Genomic DNA, 27,789 nt, shown 5'->3' on the forward strand with positions numbered 1-27,789 from the left:
CATGTTGTAGCATATGTCAGAATTTCCTTCCTCTTTAATCCTATTGTATGTGTATGCCACATTTTGTTTATTCATCTGTCAAGGGACACTTAAGTTATTTCCACCTTTCGGCTATTGTGAACGATGTTGTTATGAACATAAGTATACAAACATTTGTTTGAGCCTCTGCTTTCACGTCTTTGGGGTATATTCCCAGAAGTGGAATTTCCAGATCATATGGTAATTCTAAGTAATTTTTTGAGGAATCACCATACCCTTTTTACAAAAACTGCCTATTTTGCATTCCCACCAATGTATAAGGATTCCAGTTTCTTCACATCCTCATAAGTACTTGTAATTTTCTGTTTTCTGTTTTGTTTTTATAATGGCCATCCTAATGGGTATAAAGTGGTATCTTACTGAAGTTTTGATTTGCATTTTGCAAATGATTAGTGAAGTTGAGCATCTTTTCATGTTCTTGTTGGTATTTGTATATCTTCTTTGGAGAAATATGTGTTCAAGTCCTTTGCCTGTTGTTGAAGCCGATTATTTTTGTTATTGTCCAAATATGAGAATTTTTTTATATATTCCTGAATCAATTGCTTATCAGATATATGATTTGCAAATATGTTTTTCTGTTCTCTCAGTTGCCTTTTCACTTTTGATAGTGTTCTTTGATGCATAAAACTTTTTAATTTTGATGTAGTCCGATTTATTTTTTCTTTTGTTGACTATGCTTTTGACATCATATCCAAGAAATCATTGACAAATCCAAAGAAGCTTTCTCCCTATGTTTTTCTCTAAGAGTTTCATAGTTTTAGTAGGTCTTTGATCTATTTCGAGTTAATTTTTGCATGTGCTGTAAGATAAGGGTCCATCTTCATTCTTTTGTATATGGATATCCAGTTTTCCCAACATCATTTGTTGAAAAAGACTGTTCCTTCCTCATTAAGTGGTTTTGGCACCCTTGTGGAAAATCATTTGGCCGTACACGGGTTTATTTCTAGGCTTTCTAATCTATTCCACTGACATGTCTGTCTTTATGCTCGTACTAAACTACCTTGATTACCATAAATTTGAAGTAAGTTTTTAAACCAGGAAGTATGAGATCTCCACCTTTGTTCTTTTTCAAGAATGTTGTGGCTATTTGGGGGGTCCCTTGAGATTTTATATGAATTTTAAGATGGATTTTTTAATTAAGTCTACTAATCCATGAACATAGGATGTCTTTCCATGTATGTGTGTTTTTAAAAAAAATTCAGCAGTGTTTTATATTTTTGGTGTCCAAGTCTTTCACCTACTTGGTTAAATTTATGCCCAAGTATTTTATTCCTTTTGATGCTATTGTAAATGGGATTACTTTCTTAATATTTCCTATCTAGATTCTTAATTGTTAGTATGTAGAAACACAACTGATTCTTATGTATTGATTTTGTATCCTGCAACTTTGCTAAATTTATTTACCAGTCCTAAGAGTGTTTTTGTGGAACCTTTAAAGTTTTATGCATATAGTATGTCATCTGTGAACAGAGATAATTTTACCTTTTTTGTCTCCATTTTGGATGCCTTTTATTTACTTTTCTTGCCTAATTGCTCTGGCCAGGACTTCCAGTATTATGTTGAATCAAGTGCTGAAAGCAGCCTTCCTTGTCTTGCCTTGAGGGGACTCTTGAAGGAGATTATTTGGGCATGCCTACCTGTGGCACTCAGCACTATCTCCTACCTACCACAGGGGTAGGACTGTTTGAAGATCTGTAACCCTACTTCCCAGAATTGTAGTTCCCTAAATCTGAGTTATTTAGGTGAGAATAATGCTCCAACCAGTGAAGGTCTTTGGAAGGATGGTTAATAGTAACCCATGACACTAAAAATCTCAAAGAGTTCTTATCTACCACCTCTCAATCCCATACATTCCAAAGAGCAGAACCACTTGGCGGTTTCTTAACTAGTGAGTTGCCAGCTTCCTTCTTCATTTTTCTCATTGTCCAGAAAATAATTATTAAAACACACACACACGTTTTCCACAAACAAAGTTAATTTTTTGAAACAGTTGAAACTAGAGAACATGAACTTGAGTGCCCAGGCAACCAGAAATAAATGAAATAGGAAAGTTAAGAAAAATAGGGACTGATAAAGGTTATGGGCAGATGTTTGTAGTCATGTGTGGATAGGAGTTCAGGGTTGACAAATCTTGCAGATTTTCAAGAGAAGGTGGAAATCAAGATTTTTATGTAAATTGTATGGATTTCTAGCATAGTTCCGACGTAATATGTAGTCAATTTTAAACTTTTAGTCTAAAAGAAGAAGAAAGGGGCACCTAGGTGGCTCAGTTGGTTAAGGGTCTACCTTCGGCTCAGGTCATTATCCCAGGGTCCTAGGATTGAGCCCCGCATCAGTCTCCCTGCTTGGCCGGGAGCCTGCTTCTCCCTCTCCCTCTGCCCCCTGCCCCTGCTTGTGATATCTCTCTCTCTCTCTCTCTCTCTCTCTGTGTCAAATAAATAAAATCTTTAAAAAAAATAAAAAATTAAAAAAGAAGAAAAATCTATAGTATTATCTTGACTGCCCTATAATTTGTGAAGCTGCTTCTTTCACCAATGAATTAATTTTTTTCATTCCAGAAAATAGTGTAGCTTTTTAGTAAAGAATTCTTCCGCAGCAGGCTTTGGGAGGTGCTTACATGCATGCAGGCCTGCCAGAAATTAGAAATAAGAGCCTTCCCTTATTTGCAAATGGCCTGGATAAGGTTCTGGAATTGCCACATATAAAGATAAAATTCTTAGCTAAGCGCCTTTTTTTTTATTTAAAATTTGCTGTTTCTAAGTAAGTAGACTTTAGAAATATGAAAACATCATTATATAACAAATCATGAGTTTGAAACTATTTTCTGCATTCAGATTTTTTTTAATTTTATTTTATTATGTTATGTTAGTCACCATACAGTACATCATTAGTTTTTGGTTTTTAAGACTTATTCCCTCATTCAGTTATCTACTTTGTGTTTCACATATAGAGCTTTTGAAGAAAAACGAAAAGAACAAGAAGAAAGAGAACAACAAATCAGAGAACAAATACTTCAACAAAGAAAAGAGAAGTTTGTGGAAGTCACTGAAAAATTCCAGCGTGCTCATATTCCTCTTTCACAAAGGAGGAGAGCAGGTATCTGAACTTCTAGGACAATATGAGGACAAAAGTGAAAATTATATCATATTCAACTTGCGTAGACAACAAAATGATAAATTAAGAAAGAAAGTGTAAATTCAAACTAAAAAGTATACCTTTTGAGCAATAAGACTTTAACCAAATAAAAAATTATAATTTGATTTAGGTTTAATTTGGAGACTATTTTTTTGGCTCTGTTAGTAAATTTTGAAAGTTCACAAGTTTGATTCTACTTCATACTGGCTTACAATGTTTTGTCTTTTTAAAACTATGTAGTAGAAAGAAAATTTAACATTTAGGTTCAGTAAATTAGCATCACATTCATTCTGGCATTTTATTCACATTTTGGTTCAAATTCTTATTTAAGAGAGTGACAAAATAAAAAGAAAGTGTACAAAGTGATATAATCTAACAATCTGAGGCCTGGAATCAATTAAGAATTTAAATACAATTATGGTTGATTCTTTGGTACCATATCTACATTTTTTTATACCTTAAATAGCAACACAGAATTAACTATAAGATGTCAAAGCTTCAGAAAGAAAAAGACAGGGGCACCTGAGTGGCTCAGTTGGTTAAGCGTCCGACTCTTGATTTCAGTTCAGGTCATGATCTAAGGGTCATGAGATTGAGCCCTATGTCAGGCTCTGAGCACTGGGCATGGAGCCTACTTAAGACTCTCTCTCTCCCTCTCCCTCTGCCCCTTACCTACATCCCCACTCACATACACGTGCTCTCTCTAAAAAAGGAAGGAAAGGAAAGAAAAGGGAAGGGAAGAGAGGAAGGAAGGAAGGAAGAAAAGGACAGACAGAACCTTTATGTTCAGCAAACATATGTTGTACTATACTGTACTTAGCCCTGGGCTGAGATATAGAGAAATGTAATCATACTCTACCATTAAAGATCTCACAGCTTATTTTGGAGGTGAGAGTAATGTAAACAATGTCAATAAATATACTGAGAATCGCTGTGGTAACAGAATGTGTAAAGTACTGTGTGAGCACAAAAGGAAGAACACTAAACCTATACAGGGACATCAAGGACATCATCCCTGGAAAAAAATGACTTAATTTGAATCATGAAGAATGAGCATTTTGCCAAGCAAAGAGAAAAAAAAAAATCCCCAACAGAAGGAAAAACTTTTACAAATAAGTTATGTATTAAAGAGCATCCTGAAGCATAGGATGGGGGGAAGGTGAAGATGAATGAATGTGAGACTAGAAAATAAGCTAGAACCAATGCTCAAAGAGCTTGGCATATCATGCTAGGAATTTTGTCTGTATCCAAAATGCAATCCACTTGAAGTTTTTTAATTGAAAAGCAAGCTATTATTGTGTCAGTAAGAGATCCTAATATAATTAAAAGGCAAGATAATAACATTAAGAAAATATGAGTCAGCTAGTAACACCCCTAAAAATAACAATAGCTTAAATACGACATGGGTTTGTTTTTCTCTTGTATAATACGAAGTCCTGAGGTAGGCAGTCACAGCTGGTTTGATGACTATGCAGTGTCACTGGGAACTCAAATGCCTTCTGTGTCTCAGCTCAACTATCCTTAGTTTTTGATTTATATCTCCATCCTCATGGTCACATTGTAGCTGCTGGAGCTCCAGCCATCATGCCAATGCTGTAGGCAGAAAGAAGGAAAAATTGTAAAGGACAAAAGGTTGTACCTCTGAGATCCTTTTAAATTATTTTCCTAGAAGTATCCATCTGTCTACTTATGTGTAATTGGCCGCTCCATGTGCAAAGGAGACTGAAAAAAGAAAAATCTTTAATAAGGCTGTGTTGCTACCCCTAACTATTGATATGGGGTCTGTTGCCAAGGAAGAAAGGGAAAATGAATACTAGGTGGGAAATTTGAGGGTCTCTACTACAATTAGATTTGTTTGTTAGAATGACAATTACAGTTACAACATGGAAGTGGACTGAAGTAAAGACATACTAAAGTAGTTAGACTAGTATGAGGTTATTTCAATATTTGTGGCAAGAGGGGTTAAGCTGTACTCATATGGAGAAAAGTGGTAATATATTCAGGAGCTGTAAGCAATAGATTTCAGTTACTAATTGATGGAGAGTGGGGAAGGAAAGAAAGTCTAGGTGGAGAGCAGTGCCCCTAGGAGTTAGCAGAGAGCCTCACACATTTTTCTACTTTTTAAATGAATTAATTATTTTGATAGATGATGATAATATTCATCAAGGTTATGGATAAAGAAGGAGAATCAGATTAGAGGTGTGAACGAGCATTAAGTTTTAAATGCACTGATTTTGAGCCTCCTATGGCTCATCCAAATGGGGAAATCAAATCAGCAACTAGAAATATGGGTCTGTGGGGCACCTGGGTGGCTCAGTTGGGCATCTGCCTTCAGCTCAGGTCATGATCCCAGGGTCCTGGGATCGGGCCCTGCGTTTGGGTTCCCCGATCAGTGGGGAGCCTGCTTCTCCCTCTCCCTCTGCCTGCCACTCTGCCTACTTGTGCTGTCTCTTTCTCTGTCAAATAAATAAGTGAAATCTTTAAAAAGAAAGGAAGAAAGAAAAGAAAAGAAAAGGAAAGAAAGAAGAGAAAAGAAAAGAAATATGGGTAAGAAAGAAGAGAAAAGAAAAGAAATATGGGTCCAAAATTTAAGAAAAAGGTATGGAATAGAGATGTATATTTAAGAGTCACTAATGAATGGTATATAGTTGATAAATGAAGCCATGGGAAAGATAAGCTAAACCAGGGTATAGACCACAGATTGAAGGTAGGGCCTAAAATAGAATCTTAATGCACACTAGTATTTACTGTAGGTAGAGCAAGAAAAAACTAAAAGAGGATTTTGAAGAGGATTTTGAGAAGTAGTTCCCAAGAATGCACAATGGGAAACAAAAGCAAATAATATATGAGAAGGCAAAAGAGAAGGTAGTTTTAAGAAAGAGGATGTGGTCAGTTATGTTAAATGCCTGAGAAAAGTAGTTACCACTCATGGGAATTATTTGCTCCAAAGAGGGTGCTGACTACCAAAAGGTCTGGATACAAAGAGGAGTTTTAGCAAAAACAAATGACACATTCATGCAATGGAATATTATACAGCTATTAGAAAAATAATGGAGAAACTCTTTGTGGACTGATGTGGGAAGTTCTCCAGCAGAAGTAGATTTACTGTGAAGCTACTGAGGCTTGAGTTTCATGAGCCCTCATTGTCATGGCCTCTACACCTAGTTTTATATTAGTAATTTTGCATTATTTTTTCTTAACAAAGTCTCCCAAGTTGTATAAGCCCTTTGCTCTCATAAAATTTGTGTCTATCCCTGATTTTTAGGATATATTGTTAATCATAAAAAGAAGGTCCAGATCACAGTATATAATATTCTGCCTTCTGGTAAGAAAAGGGGGAAATTAGAATGTATACTTATATTTGCATACAGAAACAGTGAAAGAATATACAAATGACCCCGGAGAACAAGACTTCCAAATGTGTATCATGTATATTTTTTAACTTCTGAATATGAACATAATATCCATACAAAATATCAAATTACTATTTTAAGAAAATTCAATGCTGGACACCTGGGTGGCTCAGTCGGTTGGGCATCTGCCTTCGGCTCAGGTCACGATCCTGGGGTCCTGGGATCAAGTCCCACGTCGGGCTCCCTGCTTGGCGGGAGGCCTGCTTCTCCCTCTCGCTCTACCGCTCCCCCTCCTCATGCTCTCTCTCTCTCTGACAAATAAATAAAATCTTAAAAAAGAAAAGAAAATTCAATGCTGTGAATGAAGAGTAAGAACAAAGCTATGAAAAGCAGCTATCTATTTAATTGTCTGTTAGCTTAGTTTATTCCCAAATCCTGAAGGTTAACTGAAGGCTCACCAGGTAAGCATAATAGTTGGCTCTCCCCCTTCCTACAAAGAAGGGCAGCAGGTTGGGGGTCTCAGTGAGGTCAGAAGACGGCTGGAGTAGAACTGGAAGGCTCGGAGGTCCCGGAGTAACTGAGGCCGTTCTGCAGGAGCACAGGCTTCCGCGGTCAGTGGAGAATGAGAGGGAGGCACTGGGAGGTCCTTGGACACCAGCAGCACAAAGCAGTAATGAGCGGTGGTAACCCCATCTCAGGCATTTTTCTTTTCATTGAGGTGTAACTGACACATGATATCCTGTTAGTTCGGGTGTACATCTTTGTGATGCGGCATTTTTGTATGTTACAACATGATCTTCACAGTAAGTGTAGTTCCATCTGTCCCCACACAACGTGAGGACAGCGTTACTGACTCTACTCCCTGTGCTGTACATCCCATCCCCATGATGTACTTATTTTATGCCCGGAAGTCTGTACCTCTTTTTTTTTTTTAAGATTTTATTTATTTGAGAGAGAGAGAGTGCAGAAGAGGGGGTAGGGTCAGAGGAAGAAGCAGACTCCCCACTGAGCAGGGAGCCCGATGCGGAACTCGATCCCGGGACTCGATCCCGGGACTCCAGGATCATGACCTGAGCTGAAGGCAGTCGCTCAACCGACTGAGCCACCCAGGCGCCCCTGGAAGTCTGTACCTCTTAATCCCCCCACCCGCTTCACACTTCACGGGCCCCTCAATCTTTGCCCCTTCTGGTAACAGTTTGTTTCCTCTCTCTCTGAGTCTGTTTTGTTTTGTGTGTTCATTTGTTTTGTTTTTTAGAGTCCACATATAAGTGACATCATATGGTATTTGTCAGCTGATTTATTTCACTTAGCATAATGCTCTCTAAGTCCGTCACCTTGTCTCAAATGGCAAGATTTCATTCTTTTTTTTTTTTTTTTGAAGATTTATTTATTTATTTGACAGAGAGAGTGAGCACTAGCACAAGCAGGGGGAGCAGCAGAGGGAGAGGGAGAAGCAGGCTTCCCGTGGAGCAAGGAACCCGATGTGGGACTCATTCCCAGGACCCTGGGATCATGAGCTGAGTGGAAGGCAGATGCATAACCGACTGAGCCACCCAGGCGCCCCATGGATTTCATTCTTTTTTATGGCTGAGTAATATCCCATCATGTATATATACCACGTCTTCTTTATCCATTCATCTGTCAGTGGACATAGGTTGCTTCCATTTCTTGGCTGTTGTAAATAATGCTGGGATGAACATATGGGTACATCTATCTCTTCAATTTAACATTTTTGTTGAGCTGAGTTAGTGTTAAAGTTAGTGTCTAGGCCCTCTTTGATAGATAACAGGTGGTGGTTAATAAAAGCAAGTCTCAGACCATAACCTTGCATAACTAGACACAGACCATTCACACAGCTTGTTCAGTAAGCTGAGTAAAGTCCCAGCATTCTGTCCTTGTACATGCTCTAACTACACCTTGTATGAAAGGTTTACCGAGGCGCTCACAGCCACATTCCAGAGGCAAAACTGTGTGCCCTCTGGCTTTGGACATTTGGAAATGTTCCTGTATTAATGGTTGAACACAAGACTGATCAGATGTCAAGACTCAGAGGTCATCCACAGGGTAAAGGACCTAGACCTCCTCGGATTCTTACTCTCTGTTCATGTAAAAGTAGGAAGTGATTGACATATGTTTAGGAAAATGTACTGGTCTTGAATTCCTTTAATTTCAACAAAGAAAGCCCATTTTTAACATTCATCAAGCTATTCAGCAGGCTATTTTCACTAATGAAAACCCATGTTAGACAGTGAGTATACTAATTAGAAAACCAGTCAATATATAACACTTGATAGTATCTGCCTCAAAAGGGTTGGTCCTTTACGACTAGAATATCTTGTCAGCCCTGTCATACCTGATAGTATATTAATGCCATCATCCCTTGATTAGGGAAATGGACTCTCTAGGGTTCAATGTGAACTAATCCATATATAATGATATACTGGCTTTGCTTCGCATTTTAAAGTAAAACATCACAGTAGTGGAAAAGTCTGATAACAAAGGGGCTTTTTAAAGGAGGAGGAGATACAGTTTGGAGGTGTCAATGGAGCACTTGAAAGGCGGCTACCCTACCTCCACGCCTTGAGCTGTCTGTGGTATGTGATGGGAGGGAAATAGTGCCTCCATTTTAGCAGGCTGCAAGAGAAGCAGTATCCTTAGAAGACAGCTGTGTTTCACCTGGAGCAGGAAGGTGAGAAGAATATGGAGAATTAGGAGAAGTAGAGCATGTTGAGTACGGAGTGCACAGGGGAAGGCTTCGGGGAAACGGGCACACATGGGAAGCAGGGTTGGTTAAAGGATGTGCTGCGTATTATGTAGACAAATGTCCACAGAATCTATGACCCTAAACTGGGCCCCAGTTTCCTCCATTGCAAAATGGAGATTCAAGTAGCAGCTGCCTCATAGGCCATAGTGAGGATTAAATTAGCTAATAGTTACAGTGTGCTTAAAAATAATGTCTGTAACAGTAAGTGCTCAGTAAACAGTAGTTGGTGTTTTTTATACCTTCCCATTTTCTTCATAAAAATATTAACAAACTTTGGGGCACCTGGGTGGCTCAGTCAGTTGAGTAGCTGACTCTTGATTTCAGCTCAGGTCATGGTCTCAGGGCTGAGGGACTGAGCCCCACATTGGGGCTCCATGCTCAGTGGGCAGTCTGCTTGAGATTCTCTCCCTCTCCTTCTGCCCCTGCCCCCGCTAGTGCGCTCTTGCTCTCTTTCTCTCTCTCTCTCAAATAAATAAATTTTTAAAAAATCAGTAAATTTTGTCAGAAATTTATGGAATCCTGAGATCAAATATTGTGGGGTGCATGCCAGAATGAAGAACCAAGACATTTCTCAAAGTTTCTTTCCAGATAAATATTCTTAAAATTGGTAAGTAACAGTTTCTCTGTGGGTAATTAAATGTCTAAATTTAAAATATTTACACTATTCTAAAAACTATTTTCTTTTTACAAAAGTTTTGAAGTAGTACTTTGTTATTGACCAGTTATCTAAAAAAAGATAATTGAAAATGAAGTGATTCTGTACTATTTGATTTTTATTTATTATCCCTTTAGTTTTTAAAAAAACAGTTCCTCCGTTGGAAGAAGCCCTCAAGCAAATTCAGGAATCCAATTTAAAATCAGAAGTAAACCTCCTCCCTTCCCACAGACCAACAATAAATTGGAGGTAAGTAATTTATTATTATAATGTATAATTTTTAATATACAATAATTAAGTAGGCTTTTTGGCTGAGTTTGTAGGCCTTGTCATCAGTTACTCCTCATCTTTATTGTAGCGTTTACTATTTTATTCTCACATTAATTTGAGGTAGAGTAGAATATAAATTGCTTCAAGAATAAGGCAAAATTCTAATTTATTGTCTTTGGTATTACAGTGCTGCCTATGTTGAATAATTTTCCATGGAAACTATCACTAAAACCATTTAAAAATATTGATGTTCATTATTTATCCTTACTGAGAGGAAAAAACTGTGTTGTAGCGATACAAGTTTAGATAAAAGGAGTAATTTATGGTAGAAATGGGTTTTTCCTCATGGAAAAAAACTTTCTTGGATCTCTTGAAAAAGCTAATGTCTCCTGGTTCCTCTCCAGGGCAGCGTAAGTGAATTATCTAGGAGCAGTAGAATGGCTCAGCCAGAGTACCCTGTGACATCTTATATTTTCCATTTACTTGGTATAAATGTTTATTGGAGCTACAGCATGCGTAGCGCTAGATCCGGCACCGTAAAGGGGATGTGGAGAAGTATAATACCGTAAAATACGATTCCTAGCGTTTGATCTAGGAGAGAAGCAAAATCGTGCTTCAAAAAGTATAGATAGTACCAAATGAGTAATGATAATAATATGTAATATTTATTTATATAAGGGCATTTACAATTCGGACATTAATTATGTTAATATTTTATCTGTACATAATGTTACTTACTAAAGTACTTCCCTTTTTAGACTATGTGTGGCCAATGGTTCCCTCGATCAGAGCTAAGAACAATTAAATTCATTTTCTCAGTCATCATTATAGTTCAGGAAAGACCTCATGGAATAGAAGATTCTTCAACAAAGCTTTGAAGAAGATAGGAATTGGTTATGAACCAGGTGGGCCCTGGGACTCCAGACAGAGGGCCAAGAGTGACGGAAGGAATGGTGTGTTCTAGGGGTAGGCGTGTGCACAGTAACAGTAGCTTGGCTGGACAGGAGATTGGAGAGTAAAGGCATCTGTACACTAAGGAGTATAAACTTTATCTTGAGAGCTCAAGAGGAGTCAGTGAAGGATCTTAAGTAGATGGGTGGTAAGATCAGCTTTTCTTTTTTAATATGTCATTCCAATCTACTGTGAACAAATGTGAATAATGGATTGAAAGAGGACGAAACAGGAGGCTATTTCAATACATCTAATTGAAATTATATGAGTTCAGAGCTCTAGACAAAGATGTAGGCTTAAGGTCATTGAACAGCACACAGGAGGATGTGTACTGTGATGACAGGCCTAGGACGGAGCACTGAAAACAGCCACGTTTAAGGAAGTAGAAGAAAGAAGCCTACAGATGGGAGCAGAAAGGTTGATACAGGACTAGGAGAGGGTTGTGCTATGGAAACTAAAGAAGGATAGAGGTTCTTGGAGAAAAAGCAGTTTATAGAGATCAAATGGCTTCTAGGGAATTAGTCACACAAGCTGTTGTCCTGGCGTGAAACAGGTGGCACATTTAAAAGGGGGGACGGGAGAGGGGCTAATGAAGGAACTGGAAAGCCAGCACAGGATGGGGGCCCCCAAGAACTAACAACCACAGAATCAGTATGACCCCCACAGACCTGACCTGGAGACATGGGTAGCCACAGACGAGCACTGCCAGAAGACCCCGTGTCCTCAGCAGAGTGGAAGCTAGAAGACTAATGATCAAAAACATCTTTTGAGAAAGAGAAGCAGTGAAGGTTTTTAATCAGGGACTGATTTTTTTTAAGACTTTATTTATTTGAGAGAGAGAGCAGGAGAGGGGTGTGGGGGAGGGGCAGAGGAAGAGGGAGAAGCAGACTCCCCTCTGAGCAGGGAGCCCGACGTGGGGCTCGACGTGGGGCTCGATCCCAGGACCCTGAGATCATGACCTGAGCCAAAGGCAGATGCTTAACCGACTGAGCCACCCAGGCTCCCCCATCAGAGACTGATAAAATCCTCTTTGTCATTTTAGAAAGATAATTGGTGTGAATGTTGGAGAATGAAAAGGATGGAAAGAAGGTGAAGGCAAGGGAACAAGAGAAGATTAATGGGATGATCCAAAGGATATATCATTACTGTTTAAACTGGAATAGTACTATTTTGTATAGTGAGGAAATGATAGGTCTGTGAAGGAATAAAAATATTTTGAGTGGTTAGAAGGAAAGGATGAGAGAAGGAAAGATGCAAACACCTTTTCACAGCACAGAGAACTGATGTAAGAAAGAGGATTTAAGAATGTTGACCAGATAAAAGTATAAAATGTGGAACATGGAATGAATAATGGCAGGAAAATCAGGAGGTATCCAGCCATGAACTTAAAAAGACTTACGTTAAAAGGATAGTAGTAGTGAAATCGAAAAGAAAGATAGAAGGAAAAGACATTGCATAGAAATAGACTATGGAAATTAGATTATGAATTTGGTGTATGATGGGATAAAGAAAATGAAAAAAGCAAAAAAGATCAAAAGAAGCTGAAATTTTGAGTCTTGATAATTGAGGGAATTTGTTGACTTTAAAAAAATAAAAAAACAATGAAACAGTATAAGTTTGGCAAGGTATTGCTAAATTTTATTGCAGGTATCTGAACTGAGGGGATAAATATCCAAGTAGAATGTATAAAAACAATTGGACCTAAAATGAAATGAGATATCCAGGCTATAGAATACACTTGGAAGTCATGATTGTATATGTTGTTTCTTCATTTTTATATGTAGTTATGTCTCCCCAACCAGAATGGGGTATTCTAGGGATCAGTGGCTAAACGGTACACACACAGGTATTCCCTGTAGTTCCTGGCTCTGTGCTGTGCATGTTGGAGGCGTTCAATAAATACTATGGGTGAAGGAACATCCCTGACATACATGGACACTCCTCCGAGAGTATGAACTTGACCTGAAGTCAGTAGACGAGGAGGAGATTGGTCAGAGACAAACACCGAGAGGGCACTCCAGCCGGGGGAGCAGGTAGCGTAGGAAAGGGCGTGCTGTGTTGAGGGCGCTGAACGCAGCTCAGTCCCACTAGCATGCACAGTGAGAAGGGGACTTGTGAGCGGACAGTTTGCTTGGAAAGGAAGCCATGAGTTAACTCATGAAGAGGCTTGTTAAGGAGTTTGTCCTACAAATAATTACTGAAGCAAGCATTCAACATTTATACTTTAGAAATACTGCGAGAATGGGAAGGAGTAGGGTACAGCTAAAGGTGGGAAATAGCTAACGTGATACTTCAGTTCATAAAAATGAAGACTTCTTGAGAGTTGTTTAGGAGGGGGAATCAACAGGATTTGGTGACTGTTTAAGAACTGGAAGGTGTTCAGGAGGAGTGAAGCATGACTGGAGATCAGGATTGGTCAGTTAACAGGTAGTGAAACCATAAGAACTATTAGGGAAGAAGAGGTGTGAGGGAGGGAGTGACCGGCAAAAGGATAGTAAGTTGTAAGTTTGAGGCACTTAGGGGATATTCCCGAGCCAATTTCTCATGGTAAGAGCTCTCAGCCACAGATCTAGATACGATAATTGCCAATGAATGGATGAAGTTGAAGACATGGTTCGTGAGTTCAGCTAAACAGTGAAACTCCCACCAAGTTGTGTTGGGCTTCAGTTAGAGGACAGAAAACATTTCACGGCAACAGGCAACATTCTTCAGCGGGAGGGATCCTCCTGGCAGATCACAAAGCAGTCGGTCTTTGCTATGCCCTGTCCCCGCACATGACAGCTCAGCTACGAGGAAACAAGATCACAGGGTGGGTGGGTGCCACCCTGGCTAGAAACCCCGTGTTCCAAACAGGAACCAGTATTCCTGGCAATGGCTCCATATGGATCACGCCTAGGTCCATGAGAGAGACACGTCCAGGAATAAGAATTTCCACACTCGGGGAAAACCACAGCTGTAGCTTTGTGCCAGCTATCTGGGGTTGATTCAGTCCTCTAGATTACACAGAGTATGGATAGATAAGCAAAAAAGAGCGTCACATAACTCTCAAAAATTCCAGCATAATAAAAAAAGTGAACTCTTCAGCTCAAGAGTACACTTGTAAAAACTCACCAAAGTGAATAGTTGTTTTGCTAGTTTAGATGAAAGTTCAAAACTTTCCTGGATTTCAATACAATAGCGCTTTTTTTAAGTTTTTATTTATTTATTTGAGAGAGAGAGAGAATGAGCATTGGGGAGGGGCAGAGAGAGAGAGAGAGAGAGAGAGCGCGAGAGAAGCAGACTCCCGCCTGAGCAGGAAGTCTGATACAGGACTTGATCCCAGGACCCTGAGATCATGACCTGAGCCGAAGGCAGATGCTTAACCAGCTGAGCCACCCAGGCGTCCCAATACATTTGCTTTTACACCAAAACTTTACAAATTAAAACTGGAATTCTGTCAGTATCTTTTTAACAGAATTACCTGGAGTAAGGAGATAAAATAATTATATCTCTTTTGACCTTTTGGAAAGTTTTTTTTTTTTAGTTTTGCAAGTATATTTAACAGCAAGAGTTAAATATAATTTTATATTTATAAAGCAAGAGTCCATTTCAATATTTAGCTACTCTCTGGATTTTGGAAGCAAAGTACCAAGTCTTAATAAGATAGTGCCCATATAGATGAGCTTCCCCTGAGGGCGTGGAGACCAACAGATTGAGTGCATCTTGATGATGCTTGAGATTTGTCTTGCAATGTTAGGTTAAGAAAATCACGTTAATTTTCTTTGGAACTTAGTCTCCCAGCACTTACTGTGATTACAAAGTATTTACCAGATATTTAATGAGGAGCTTTGTTTGTGAAAAAATACCATCTAAATCAAAAACACCAAATTGGAACACCAAATAATACTGTGTAGCAGTCAATCCCTTAGGATTTTTTTTTTAATTGTGGGTTATTTTCTGATTCTCATTTTTGGGGTTCTTAAATCTTAGCAAGCATCGCCAATAATAAATACCAAGAGTCCATTTTACCTTTTTTTTAAAGTTGCAGCAGTTGTCTGTTATGTTAAATAATGATTAGGGATGGAGCTCTGAGTGCCCAGAAGGGAATCCATACCAGTTGTTAGCCTGCTTTGTCTTATTTAGGAGCCACCGCATTTTTTCCCCACTGTTAATAACCAAGATAATTAAGTTAGAATGTGGCCATTTTGTTATGCTTATGAGACTACAGTTCTCAATTTTGGGTTAGAGGTTTTGGCTTCTATAAAAATGTCGTTTTAAAATACATTTTGAATTATAAGAAAAAAATTTTTTGTACTTTTGTTTAATTGGAATAATTTTCAAGTTTCTACAAATAGGGTAATTGTAAATTTAAAGCATTAAGCTTTATTGGTGAATAATGTATATATTCCCATTCCAAGAAATATAAGTGAATGACATTGAAATAGTCTTTAAAGTTTGCTATAAAAAAGAAATTCCAGCATATAAAGGGCAAGCAAAGAAAGGAGCTCAACAAAGAACCTGAGAAGGAACAACTGGAGAAGTAGGAAAATAACCAGGAAAGCACGATGACATGCAAACCAAGGGAATTAAAGTCAGAAGACAGCAGTCCAGAAGTGTCTGTTTTTGGTTAATCGCGAGCAAAAGCAGTACCTGGGAGCGGCGGGAGGAAGCCGGACAGCAGTGGCGGAGAAGTCTCGGGGGTGAAGGCGGTATAACTTTAGAGTACTCCATGGGGAAGGGAAGATGACAGACATTTAGAGGGGGAACTTAGGGCAATAAAAATTCCAAATCGTTTAGTATAAAAGTAATGTGCATTTTTGTATACAGGTTTTCCTTACTCACAGGTTTCTCTTTCTGCATATCAATTATTATCCTTTGTGTTATCAGATAGTTTCAAAAAAAAGCTCTTTATTGCTAGGAATGAAAGTATAGGCTATTTTTCGCTCAACACTGTACAGTTCCTTAAAGTCTTAGAAGAGATGAAGTGTCAGAACAACTTTGACTTCCTGTAGCACACAAACATAGAGTTAGCATTATCCAAATCTGTGCTAGGACCACTAAGTAACATACGTCATTTTGTTTTACGAGAGATGATCTCCAATTTAAATTAGAATACATAGTTTTCATTTATTATTGTAATGCACTATTTTGACTGACTATCTACACCTATCTGTATGTATACACACACACATAAATGTTGTATATTTGGAAAACAACAAATGTATAGAATTTACAGAGATAACACTATGGCTTACTTATAAAATGTTGAATTTCTCCCCACAGATAACTAACAGTATTAAATAATGTGTATGAAAATGCTTTGTAAATTATAAAATGCTATACAAGTATGAAATATTGGAATATTAAGGATCAGGTGTTAAGTTAATAGAAATACGTGTACTATTTATTTAAAATATGATTAAGCTACAATATTGATAAGCTATCATCACATTACAAAATCCATTATATGTGGAACACAGACCTAAAATGTGTTAAGGAATAAAGTAATGGCAGGAAACAGGCAGCATCCAAAGTAGTTGATTCTATCAGTACTCATAAACAATTGTTCCAATGTGGAAAATATTAGTGGCAGATAAAAAATAGTTTAAGATGTTGGTAATGTGATCATCTAACGGTAAAAAATTGTATGAAAAACTAGAGGGCATTCAATGCTAAAGCCTCAAGACAATCAGAGAATATATCCATATGAAAATAGAAGCTGCCTCAGGAAATAATGAGATATAAGAATATTAATAAGGGACTAACATTAAAAATACAAGTAATCAGCCTTCCATCACAACCAAATACTTATCACAAATATAATATACTTCACTCTTCTGATAGATGTAAGGTAAAAGAAGCTATATTTTCCCCTATATTAAATTTTTATACTTTAAAATGATATTATCAGATATCTATCTCCAATATCCATGTATTTATGGTGACACAGTTGAACCTGAACCACATGCAACCCTGAGAAATCTGGCCAGAGCTGAGCAATGATCTATTTGACCTCATTTTCCCTTTGTACCAGTAATTTAAACCAGATTTTCTAGCCCATATTTATTATCTGTATGACTACCAGACTTCTAAGAGGTGAAAATACTCTTGAGAGGAATCAGAAAAGGGGAACGTGAATAAGCTACATACATTTCTCAGCACATGTGAGCGGACACTGGTTGATCAGAAGAACACATGCATGGACCCTCAGGACAAAAATATACTATGAATCAAAAGCCTAGAGGCAGCCTAATAAGCGTCAACAACAAGAAGAACATCGTAATAAGGCTGTCTCTCTACCTGCCTGTCCAAATGCTTTTCCACCTGTGCAGATCCATTCCTGCCTGTCCAGCTGTCTCCACACCTTATCCCTACTTAACTGATCAGCTGTCTCCTCCACGGGCCCCATTGCTATCCCACCATTCCCAGATTCTTCCTGGCTATCCAACTGTTTCTACCCCCCACCAGCCCCAAACCCTGCCTGTCCGTCCATCTGTCCCCGCTGCTCTTCCAAAGACCTCTTTCCCAGCCCCGTTACTGTCCTACCCAGTCAAATATCTTCCTCACCCTCCAGCCCCAGTTAACCCCAGCTTCTCTAGCAGTTTCCCGCATCTACCAGCCCCAATTCCTTCTGGCCCACCTGACCATCTACCCCACCCACCCCGAAGTTCCACAATCATCCCTCCTCCTGACTCACAGAGCAAGTTATTTTACAAAACTTTCAGACCCAAACATTTCCCTCCACAGCGTTCTACTCCAGCCACTCTAATGCCTGCCCTCATTCATCATTCCCTTCCAGCTCTACTGGTTGTTTCCCCAACCCCTTTGGAAGCTGTCCCCATTTTGAAGCCTTCCTGTTTATCCAGTCACCCCCCTCATCAACCAGTCCCCACTCTTTCTGATATCAGCTTGTTCCCTGAACATCCTGCTACTTTAGATTCTTTTTGGTCAGTCCAGCAGTCTGTTCCACAAACCACCACATTGTCAGATCTGCCCCAGGCCTTTGTAGACCATCCTCCTGCCTCAGTTCACTCCCACCTACCTCCCTGTCACTCCCCGTGCTCTTCTTTGTCTTCCACACCTTCTTCATCCCCTGTGCAGTCCTCTTCCTCTTCCTCCATCCTTTCCTCTTCTTTACCCTCCTCTCCTGCCTCTCCATCCTTACCCCTTTCATCTGTCCCTCTCTTTTCCTCTCCTCTGCATTCAGCTCCCTCTCCAATCCATCCTGTGTCTTCATCCTTTCCCCCCATGCTTTACTCTCCCTCTCTTCCTACATCCCCATCTCCTTTTATTTCTATTCATCCCCTCAATCCTCCTCACTGGGGGAAGAAAGTAGAGAAGAGAAGAGAAGCAAGTGGAGTAGAGAAGAAAGAAATAGAGAAGAAAAAGTTGAGAGACGTCAACTTTAAAGGTAAATAAATTGGGTTTATTAGACATTTTGTAGATTTAGCAATATTTTGTTTGGGAAGGGTGACTGAAGGGGAAGGAATCTGTGAGAGTAGGAAAGCCTAAAAGGCAGAGAGAGAAACACACTCTCAGCATTCAGGAACTCGTGCGAAATACCTTCTTGCTCTCTGTGACCGCGGACTCTGTGGTCACAAAAGGATGGGCTGGAATCTAGTAACCGTTGACCTTGACTATTCCAGTTCGTCCCAGTAAAGATATATATGTGTATTGGAGATAGGTATATGTCACATGTGGCCGTGTATCCTCCAAACATTTTTATCCTTGTTAAAATAGGAGCAATTGAAGTGAGCTGGGCCTAAATGCTCTTGGGAATCACACTGCTGGGAGTATACAGCAGCAGTCCGCTCTTTGATACGCTTCCTTCCCACCCCCCAGAACAGTGCTCCTGTCTCTTTGCTTCTCACTCTGCACATGTGCTGAAACAGAACTAGCGAGACGTTCCCAGAAGATGCAGAGTCCTCATAGAAAGGGGTGTCACCCGCTGATAACCTGTGGGTGGCACTTCAGCACACTACAGGCAGACCCCGCACTAGAGACGCCCCTGGTGTGGCCTGAAAACCATGCTCGCATTGTGATACAACCGAAAACAAGTGTGTATATTCTCCTCCGTCAAGAAGAGCCAGGCTTCCAAACCTAGGAAAGTAGGGTGGGGATTCCTGCCTGTCCCAACAGGCAGTTTTCCTATTTTCTGTCTGCTTGAGTCTTCAGCCAACTCTGCCAGCTATGACATCATCTCAGAACTGCGGGCAGCACAGCACATTTTTATCCAGATAGGAATGCTCTTACAGACCTAAGGAATGACTCTACGTGTCTACAGGAATTCCTTCCACATCTGTCCCAAACGATAGAGAAATAGGACTTAATAACCAAAGCCATGAATAACTGGGTATTCCTACATGAAGGTGGAGTGCTTTATTGCACTCTAATCCCACGACCATTTTTATTCTACTGTTGACTGCCTTAAATTCCCATTCTAATATCCTTAAATGTAATTCTCTGAACACACACCCGCACACACACCCATACAACATAAATGTGTCATTTGTATAGATAGACTGAGGTTAACTTTATTTAAATGTACTAAATATTTTTTATGTATGGTTCACAGAGCTATAGATAATGCCTTGCCTTCATCATTGTCAAAAAATGGTCACAAGCATCAGAAACATCTCTTATCCAAAATCAATTGTGGTAAAGAAATGAAGGAAAACAACAGGGCAAACTTGGCTACTAACAAAGATGCGTTCCAGCTTAAACTGGAAGAAACTCAGAAACTCCTAGAAGATCAGCATCTAAGCAGTTTGCAAGTATGAAACTATAAATATGTTAATAATATTTTAGTATCTAGTAATTAATTCTGTCCCATCTCTGCAGTGATCTACACTAGATAAGAGTATGCCGTTAACCAAGGATAGGATGTGAATGAGTCGACACAAATTCATCACAGATACTACAGAAGTAATTGTTTAGATTTTTCTACCTTTTGCTCATTTTTCACTCTGCTTTCTCTATTCTTTTTCCATCTCTCATATTTGGAAAAATATGCTCTATCAATGTTATTTTCTGATCAAACGTGAAAGCTATTTAAAACTACAATGTAATATAAGTATCATTGTTAGAGACTGGATTATAAAAAGCATCCTGAAAATTATAATACATGTGGACATTAGGTTCTTAATGAAAATATGTCACAATTAGCTAGAGATGGCATTTCTGTTCTATCTCTGGTCATCCATTCACTTAGTTTTTTTCCCCCACAAAGTATGGATTTCAGCTGATTTTCCTGAAATGTTCATGCACTTTATTTTTCATGAGTAATTACACACATTTATGAGATTCTTAGTAGGCTGATATCAAGATTAAATTCATGACCTTGGCCTGATTTATCCAGTAACTAAGTAATAATGACAAGGCTTAAAAAAAAAAAAAAAAAAGGAAAGCAGAAGGCTTCTTCTGGCTATGATGAAATGCCTTCCTACCATAAACAACTATAATTCTGAATAAGATATATGAAACAGCTGTTTTTAGACATCGGACAACAGGCAATATAGGATACGATCTTAAAAAAAGGAAAACAAGTGAGATAAGCCCTGTAATCACATAGGCTTTCTACCCGGACATATTCTTTGGACAAGCCTCAAAAAAAATCCACACCCCCTGCAAAGGCACATCAACGTCGGATTAAGCCACGCAGCACAGGGAATGTCATCAACGGTGTCGTGTGGGGACAGATGGAGCTACACTTGTGGTGAGCCCAGCATCACTGTGTTGTACACCTGAAACTCATGTACCATTGTGTGTCAACCACACTCAAATTTAAGAAATTATTTTGAGGGGCGCCTGGGTGGCTCAGTTGGTTAAGCAACTGCCTTCAGCTCAGGTCGTGATCCTGGAGTCCCAGGATCAAGTCCCACATCGGGCTCCCTGCTCGGTGGGGAGTCTGCTTGTCCCTCTGACCCTCTCCCCTCTCATGCTCTCTCTCACTCTCTCTCTCTCAAATAAATAAATAAAATCTTTAAAAAAAAAAAAATTATTTTGAAAAATGTGGAAAATTTATCTGGGGGGGGAAGATCCATAGCATGTGGGTGAACAAAGATAAGACAGACCACAGTAACTTCAGGCCAGAAGACAGTGAAGCATTTTTAAAGTTCTGATATCAGAAAACTCCTGGCCTAGTATTCTGTATCCAGCTAGAAATATCCTTCTGGAACGAAGGCAAAATAGGCATCTTCAAACAAACAAGAGCTGAACACCACTGCAGTCCACCAGCATCTGCACAATAAGAAATGTCCCTGGAGTTTTTCAGGAGGATGAAAACTCAGATCTGTAGTGATAGCAGATTAGTGGTAGTTAGTGGTGGATAGGTGTGGACTTCCAGCAGATGGAAAGGTTCTATGGATTGTTTGATATGGTGGGTATGGGTGAATAATTTGTCAAAATCCATCAAACTATACATTTAAAATGGGTGCATTTGGATGCATCCTCAATGACTATTTTAAAACTGAAACACAGAGTATAAACTAGTACAGTTTGCATATCAGTAACTTACAAGCAAAAGTTAAAGCTGATCATAATGTTTCATTTCTTAGTGATGAGAAGAAATCTGGGGAGGAAAGTATAGTTTGGTGAAATCAGAAGTTGCTAATCTTCTTTCCAGGTGCTTCGGGGTATGAGGCCATCACAGACCTGTAACAACAAAAATCTTAGAGCCATGGACATCACACGTACCAATCTAGAAAGACCCTCAAACCCAGATTTCTGCATCTCATTAGATGTCATCTCAAAGAAGCCCTCGAGGGTTTCCTTATGTTTGTCTATTAAAGCAGCTCAGCTGCACAAACAGGCATTGACAGAGTGTGCTCTGTTTTGTTCTCCTGATCAGGCTGAGCGACCATCACTTTCAAAAGACACCAGAGCACTGAGGATGTGATAAATAGGTGGTAAATGCTAGTAATAGCAAACTCTCATAATCGTTTTCAAAAGTTATTGTGTGATAATATATCAGTAAGCATTAACTATACAAACTAAAGTAGTTTTATTCTGTAATTGATTTCCTGGGTTTCTTCATTTATTTTTGGGCTAGAAAAATCATATATTTTTGTTTAGCATCAGAGTATTTAAATTTTCTAAAATTTGCAAAAAATCTTAAGGGACAGTCATTTCCTTTCTTTTGAGTCCATTGAACTTTTTGACAAGATTTACGATCTGAAATCCTCTTGAATATATTTATTTATATGTGATACAAATTAATGCAGGTATATATGGTATATATGAGAAATTAGAAGTATCTTTAAACACATACCACACTTTGAAGTGATCATGAAATTTAAAGACCAATAAGTTCCATGAAAGTTCATTGAAATAGTGATGAGAATGTCTATGAAATTCATAGAAATTATTGCTGTCCTAAGTCTCAAAAAAGGACTCATTAAAATCAGTAATTGTCAATTCTATATCCTCATTAGAATTGCCTGGAGTACTTTAAAATAAAAATACAAATACATGGACCCCATCTGAACATTAAATCAGCAGGACCCACACGTAGTTATTTCTACAAAGCTCTTCCTGTGATTGTAACATGCAGTCAGAGTGTAGAACCCCACAGTGGAGGCCATGAGACCACCTGGTCTCAGAAGATCAACCCTACCAATGGGAAACTCACATTAGGGTCACAGAGCTTTCAGGAGCCTCATTCAAGTCCAGTGAAGCTTTCAGGAAAAAAATACTCTTTGTAAATAACTATTTTTCAAAATTGCACATGGTGTTATAAAACCTTCAAGAAACTCAATACTCCAAATGGAATAGCAGTAGTAAAATTATTTTCTAAGCAATAACCGTGGCTAGAATAATTAGGTACTTAACTTTAGGTGTAGAAATTCAGGCAAATACAATTTATTGTCAGTCTTTGTTGGCTCCCTCTTCTTCACTCTGAGGACTACTCCAGGGATATAGATTATTTAGATACACTGTTTATAGTCATATTACTTTATTTTAATATGACAAGGACAATAGGACTCAGTAACAGTGGTGTGTCGAATCATTAATTTTGGTGTTTAAAAAGTTCTAAGCTGTATAACAATGTTCCTTTTTTTTTTTCTTTCAGAAATTTTGTGATGAAGTTAATCAAATAACAAATTCTGAAACCCTCTCGAGTATAGACAGTCTTGAGGCTGGGGAACATGAAGAAATATATTTAACCCTTAACAAGGAGCCTTCCACATCAAACCAGAAGAATTTCATTTCTCTCAAATCAGTAAATCTGCAATCAACTAATCTAAGCTGCTTTGATGAAGATAAACCGTCACTCTCTAAAACTCAGCATATAAATAATTGGCTCATAAATGTAAATGATCCAAATACTCAGACTGTCACACCTTTCTCAGATATTTTAAGTAATCCTAACATTCTGCCTTCTTGTGAATGTAAAGAAGAAAATCCACCTGTGGAAAGAGTGACAAATAGTGCTAATAATTCAGGAGCCTTTGTATATAGTCCACCCATATTTGTACAAGACGGAAAAAGCAAAGAGGTCTCCGAAACTAGCCCTGTGAGGGCAACTGACTCCTCTTCTGGAACATTCAAAAGGGCGAGACCATTTGTTACTGAGAGCCCAAACTTTAAATTCAGCAGAGTCTGGGCCACTCCAGATAGTCCAACACAGGAAACGGCTGCGTTTTCAGACCAAGGGAGCGATTCCGAGTTAACACAAGAAAATAGAACTACTCCATTTGTACCTGTGGCAACATGTATGGTTTTGCCACGTCATACGCAGCCGGCTAGGCCTTTACCAAAGAGCAGTCTACATATAAAGGAAGTCGAGCCTGCGCCGGGTTCTGGTAAGTTAGGAGAATTGACCAACGTTAACGGTGAGAAGTTAAAATACTTCCATTGTGATAAGGAAGAGTTGCCTTTGTTTTCAGATGATTTCCAAGTTGCCTATATACCTCACAACTCTGATTCAAATGATAAAAAACACAAAATACCCCAAACATCAACGTCAGTGTCTAACATGATTTCTAACTGTGACTTAGTGGGTCAGCACAAGAAGATGAAATACAACATTCATGAGAGAAATGGTGTGAGGTTTCTGAAAAGTATTTTAAAAAAAGAATCTAAATACGAACACAATTGTTTTAAGGCACTAGTTATAAACCATAGCTTTAAGTTAGGAAATCAAAAAGCAGCAGCTATCAGAGATAGTATTGAATTAACAAAAGAAAAAGGTACAGAAATTCCAAAGATTATTAAAAAACTGAGGTGGTTTGATGAAACTGGAGATACAGAAAAAAATGCTGCAGACCATCATTCACTGAAGAACAGAACAGAGCTATCTCAGCAGTGGTCTCAGCCTTTCCACGTTCAGACCAAAAGTGGTGCTGCCGGCAACGCCGTTAGAGTTCCCGCCCTAAGTGCTGTAGATTCTGCTGATGGAACGAAGCCCGAGGAGGATTCTGTCTCTGACAATGTCGCTGCTTATGGAGAAGCTGGGACAGACCATGTGCCTCTGAACTGTTTTATGCCTTCAGGTTATAACGTTGCTAAACAAGCCTGGCCACCCTCAGAAAAAGAGGGCAGTCAACCCCCTCTGCAAAGTGGCAGTTCTAAAGCTCAGAAAGCAAGTCCACCACAAGGTGGTACAAGAGTAATCCGAAGAACAAGATCTGCTCAAGTGCAGTCAGCCTTCGTGTGCTCACACAGAAAAGGCTCTGTCCTTCGGCCCCAGTCCGAGAGCAGAGCCCACAGACTCTTACAAGCTCAGGGTAGACTGATTGTGCCTCATCCTCCTCCTAAGTCTCCGTCAAATAGTAGGAGTAGTAAAAATACACAAGTGTCTCAGTGTCAACAGGTAACACTTGAAGATTCTCAAAACGTAATTACAAGTCACTATTTTCGTTCAAAGCATGTGCTTCCAACAGAACACAAGTTCAATCACTGGAATCAGGAAAGTCATTTTCCACCCGCAGCTGTTTGTTCGGACTCTGTCACTGTGATGCCTTCTCTACCGTATTGTTCTTCTGAGTGCCAAACTTTAGCAAAAATAAATGGTTCAGATGGCACTCAAGTGGCGCCCCAGCAAGGTGGGACTTCACATTGCGCCCACAGATGTCCTGTTGACGAAGAAAGCCATCCCTCTGTGACTCTGAGAACCGCTCAAGAAGAGTCTGTTCCCTTGTGGAAAAGACAGAATAATATTCCGGGCCAAAATGAAAAGGCTGCTGGTAAGAACAAACATATATTTTTATAAATAAATTGTATAACGTTTTAAGTTCCTGTGAAATTTTTCTTACTGAGGTACAGCAATGTGCACCCTGTAGATACAATATTAAATAAGAAGTTAGCGGTACGGAAACGGTCTCTCCTGAACGTTCTATCCTTGTCTGCCTAGCTGGAGCTTTTAAGAGAACCACCCAGCCCTCACTCAACTAAAATTAGAAACTTGCCAGCCTCCATTTTTTTCTCTTGTTAGTTTAAAAGAGGGAGGACAAAGAGTAGGGTCTGCTTTTTACCCTATATCATTCTGTCATTACATTACCCCAATATTCTAGTCAAAATTTCTGTCAAAATAAGCACAGTGGAAAATATTTTTTAAATTATTCTAAGTAGGTAAATAAATGTGGTTATAATACCTTATTTTATTTTTCTTTAAAATGTTTGTTAAATTGAATAGCTATAAGCTAATGACAGGTGTGCCTAGCCCTCCCACTCCCTTTCCAAAAGACTGGCAGCCCTACTTTTATCCCTTCTGTATGCTGGTTTTCATGTGGAGGAAAAGTGACAGTGTTACTTTAAACAGTTTGAAGATTAGCTCCCCGTAGAATGCCAGTTACCCTTAGTAGCTAGCTAACTCTTCCTGAAGCTCTTTTCCTCTAGGGGAATGGACTAGAAGCCCATAAATTCCCTGCCAGCAGGAATCAGTTGCCTATTGAGAAATAGGTAAGGACTTGGGAAAAAATCGGAAAAGCTATTCTTTTCTTTTCCCAAAGATGTGAGTAAATACTAAGATGATGTAAAGAGGGGGTTAGTTTAAAATTTAATATTCAAAGTCTTCTTTAATTAGACTGAGATTTTAAGGACAGGGGGCATTTGTTGTAATTCATCACTGTCTCCCCAGGTCCTGGCACTTAGTAGTCACCCACACTTTTCTTAAATTGAATGGATGTAAGTCATATTAACAGATGGGAAGCTAAATGCAAAGACTCTAAACTAAAAACTTTCAGTACTTGGCTACAAAAATCTAGATGGTTTTTGTTTTCTTTTTTTTTCGTTTTTCATCACAAGTGTCCTTCATCCTCATCAACTGTTTCACCCCCCCCCCCCCGCACCTCCCCTCTGGGGACCCTTAGTGTATTCTTTATAGTTAAGAGTCTGTTTCCTGGCAAAAACCTAGATTTTTTAAAAATTATTTTTCTCACTAAAGATTTTATTTCCTTTTAATCTAGGCATTTTACAATGTAACTTTAGTTTTCACACTACTTCCAAAAAAAAAAAAGAAAGTATCATATAGATTGAGTAAAAACCATTGTATGTATATATATATATACCACATCCACCAGTTTGCTCTCTATAGTTGAAGAGTCTGTTTTTTGGTTTGGTTTGTCACTTTTTTCTTCAGTTGTTCTGTTTCTTAAATTCCACTTACAGGTGGGATCATATATGGTATTTGTCTTTCTCTGACTGACTGACTTTGTTTAGCATTAAACCCTCCAGATCCACTCCTGTGGTTGCAAATGGCGAGATTTCATTCTTTTAATGGCTGAATAATATTCCAGTGTGTGTGTGTATCACGTCTTCTTTATCCCTTCATCTATCAGTGGACACTTAGGCTGCTTCCGTAATTTATTAGATCATATGGTAGTTCTATTTTTAACTCTTTGAGGAACCTCCATACTGTTTTCCAGAGTGGCTGCACCAGCTTGTGTTCCCACCAACAGTGTAGGAAGGTTCCCCTTTCTCCGCATCCTCTCCAACACCTGTTGTTTCCTGTGTTGTTGATACTAGTCATTCTGACTGGTGTGAGGTGATATCTCATTGTGGTTTTGATCTGCATTTCCCTGATGATAGTGATGTTGAGCATCTTCATGTGTCTGTTGACCATCTGTAGGCCTTCTTTGGAGAAATGTCTCTTCATGTCTTCTGCCCACTTTTTTTTTTTTTTTAAGATTTTATTTATTTATTTGAGAGAGAGAGAATGAGAGACAGAGAGCACGAGAGGGAAGAGGGCAGAGGGAGAAGCAGACCCCCTGCTGAGCAGGGAGCCCGATGTGGGACTCGATCCTGGGACTCCAGGATCATGACCTGAGCCGAAGGCAGTCGCTTAACCAACTGAGCCACCCAGGCACCCTTCTGCCCACTTTTTAATTGGATTGTTTGTTTTTTGGGTGTTGAGTTGTATCAGTTCTTTATATATTTTGGGTTCTAGCCCTTTATTGGAAATGTCATTTGCAGATATCTTCTCCCATTCAGTGGTTATGTTTTCATTTTATTGATTGTTTCCTTTGCTGAGCAGAAGCTTTTTATTTTGATGTAGTCTCAATAGTTTATTTTTGCTTTTGTTTCCCTCACCTCAGGAGATATATCTAGAAAAATGTTGCTACAGCCAATATCAAGAAATTAGTGCCTGTGCTCTCTTCTAGGATTTTTATGGTTTCAGTTCTCTCATTTAGGTCCTTAATCCA

At 39.0% G+C, this 27,789-nt stretch overlaps 1 protein-coding gene across 8 annotated transcripts in view; it reads left to right on the forward strand.

The window, feature by feature from the left end:
• Window positions 1-27,789, forward strand: part of LOC118013138 (centrosomal protein of 126 kDa-like) — a 73,689-nt gene that overhangs the window by 17,407 nt on the left and 28,493 nt on the right. For 6 of the 8 annotated variants that reach the window (XM_035008773.1, XM_035008775.1, XM_035008771.1 and 3 more), the window contains exons 1-2: window positions 19,407-19,920; window positions 23,217-25,332. In XM_035008773.1, the coding sequence (XP_034864664.1) occupies window positions 19,711-19,920; window positions 23,217-25,332 (2,326 nt within the window). In that variant the 5' untranslated portion in view covers window positions 19,407-19,710. Of the gene's footprint in view, window positions 1-2,989; window positions 3,136-10,083; window positions 10,196-19,406; window positions 19,921-19,946; window positions 20,072-23,216; window positions 25,333-27,789 lie in introns of those variants that run through there. The other 2 variants (XM_035008778.1, XM_035008777.1) reach the window with 2 other exon arrangements.

The sequence above is a fragment of the Mirounga leonina genome, unplaced genomic scaffold (genome assembly GCF_011800145.1).
Source record: "Mirounga leonina isolate KUSES-001 unplaced genomic scaffold, KU_Mleo_1.0 Mir_153, whole genome shotgun sequence".
Lineage (NCBI taxonomy): Eukaryota > Metazoa > Chordata > Mammalia > Carnivora > Phocidae > Mirounga > Mirounga leonina.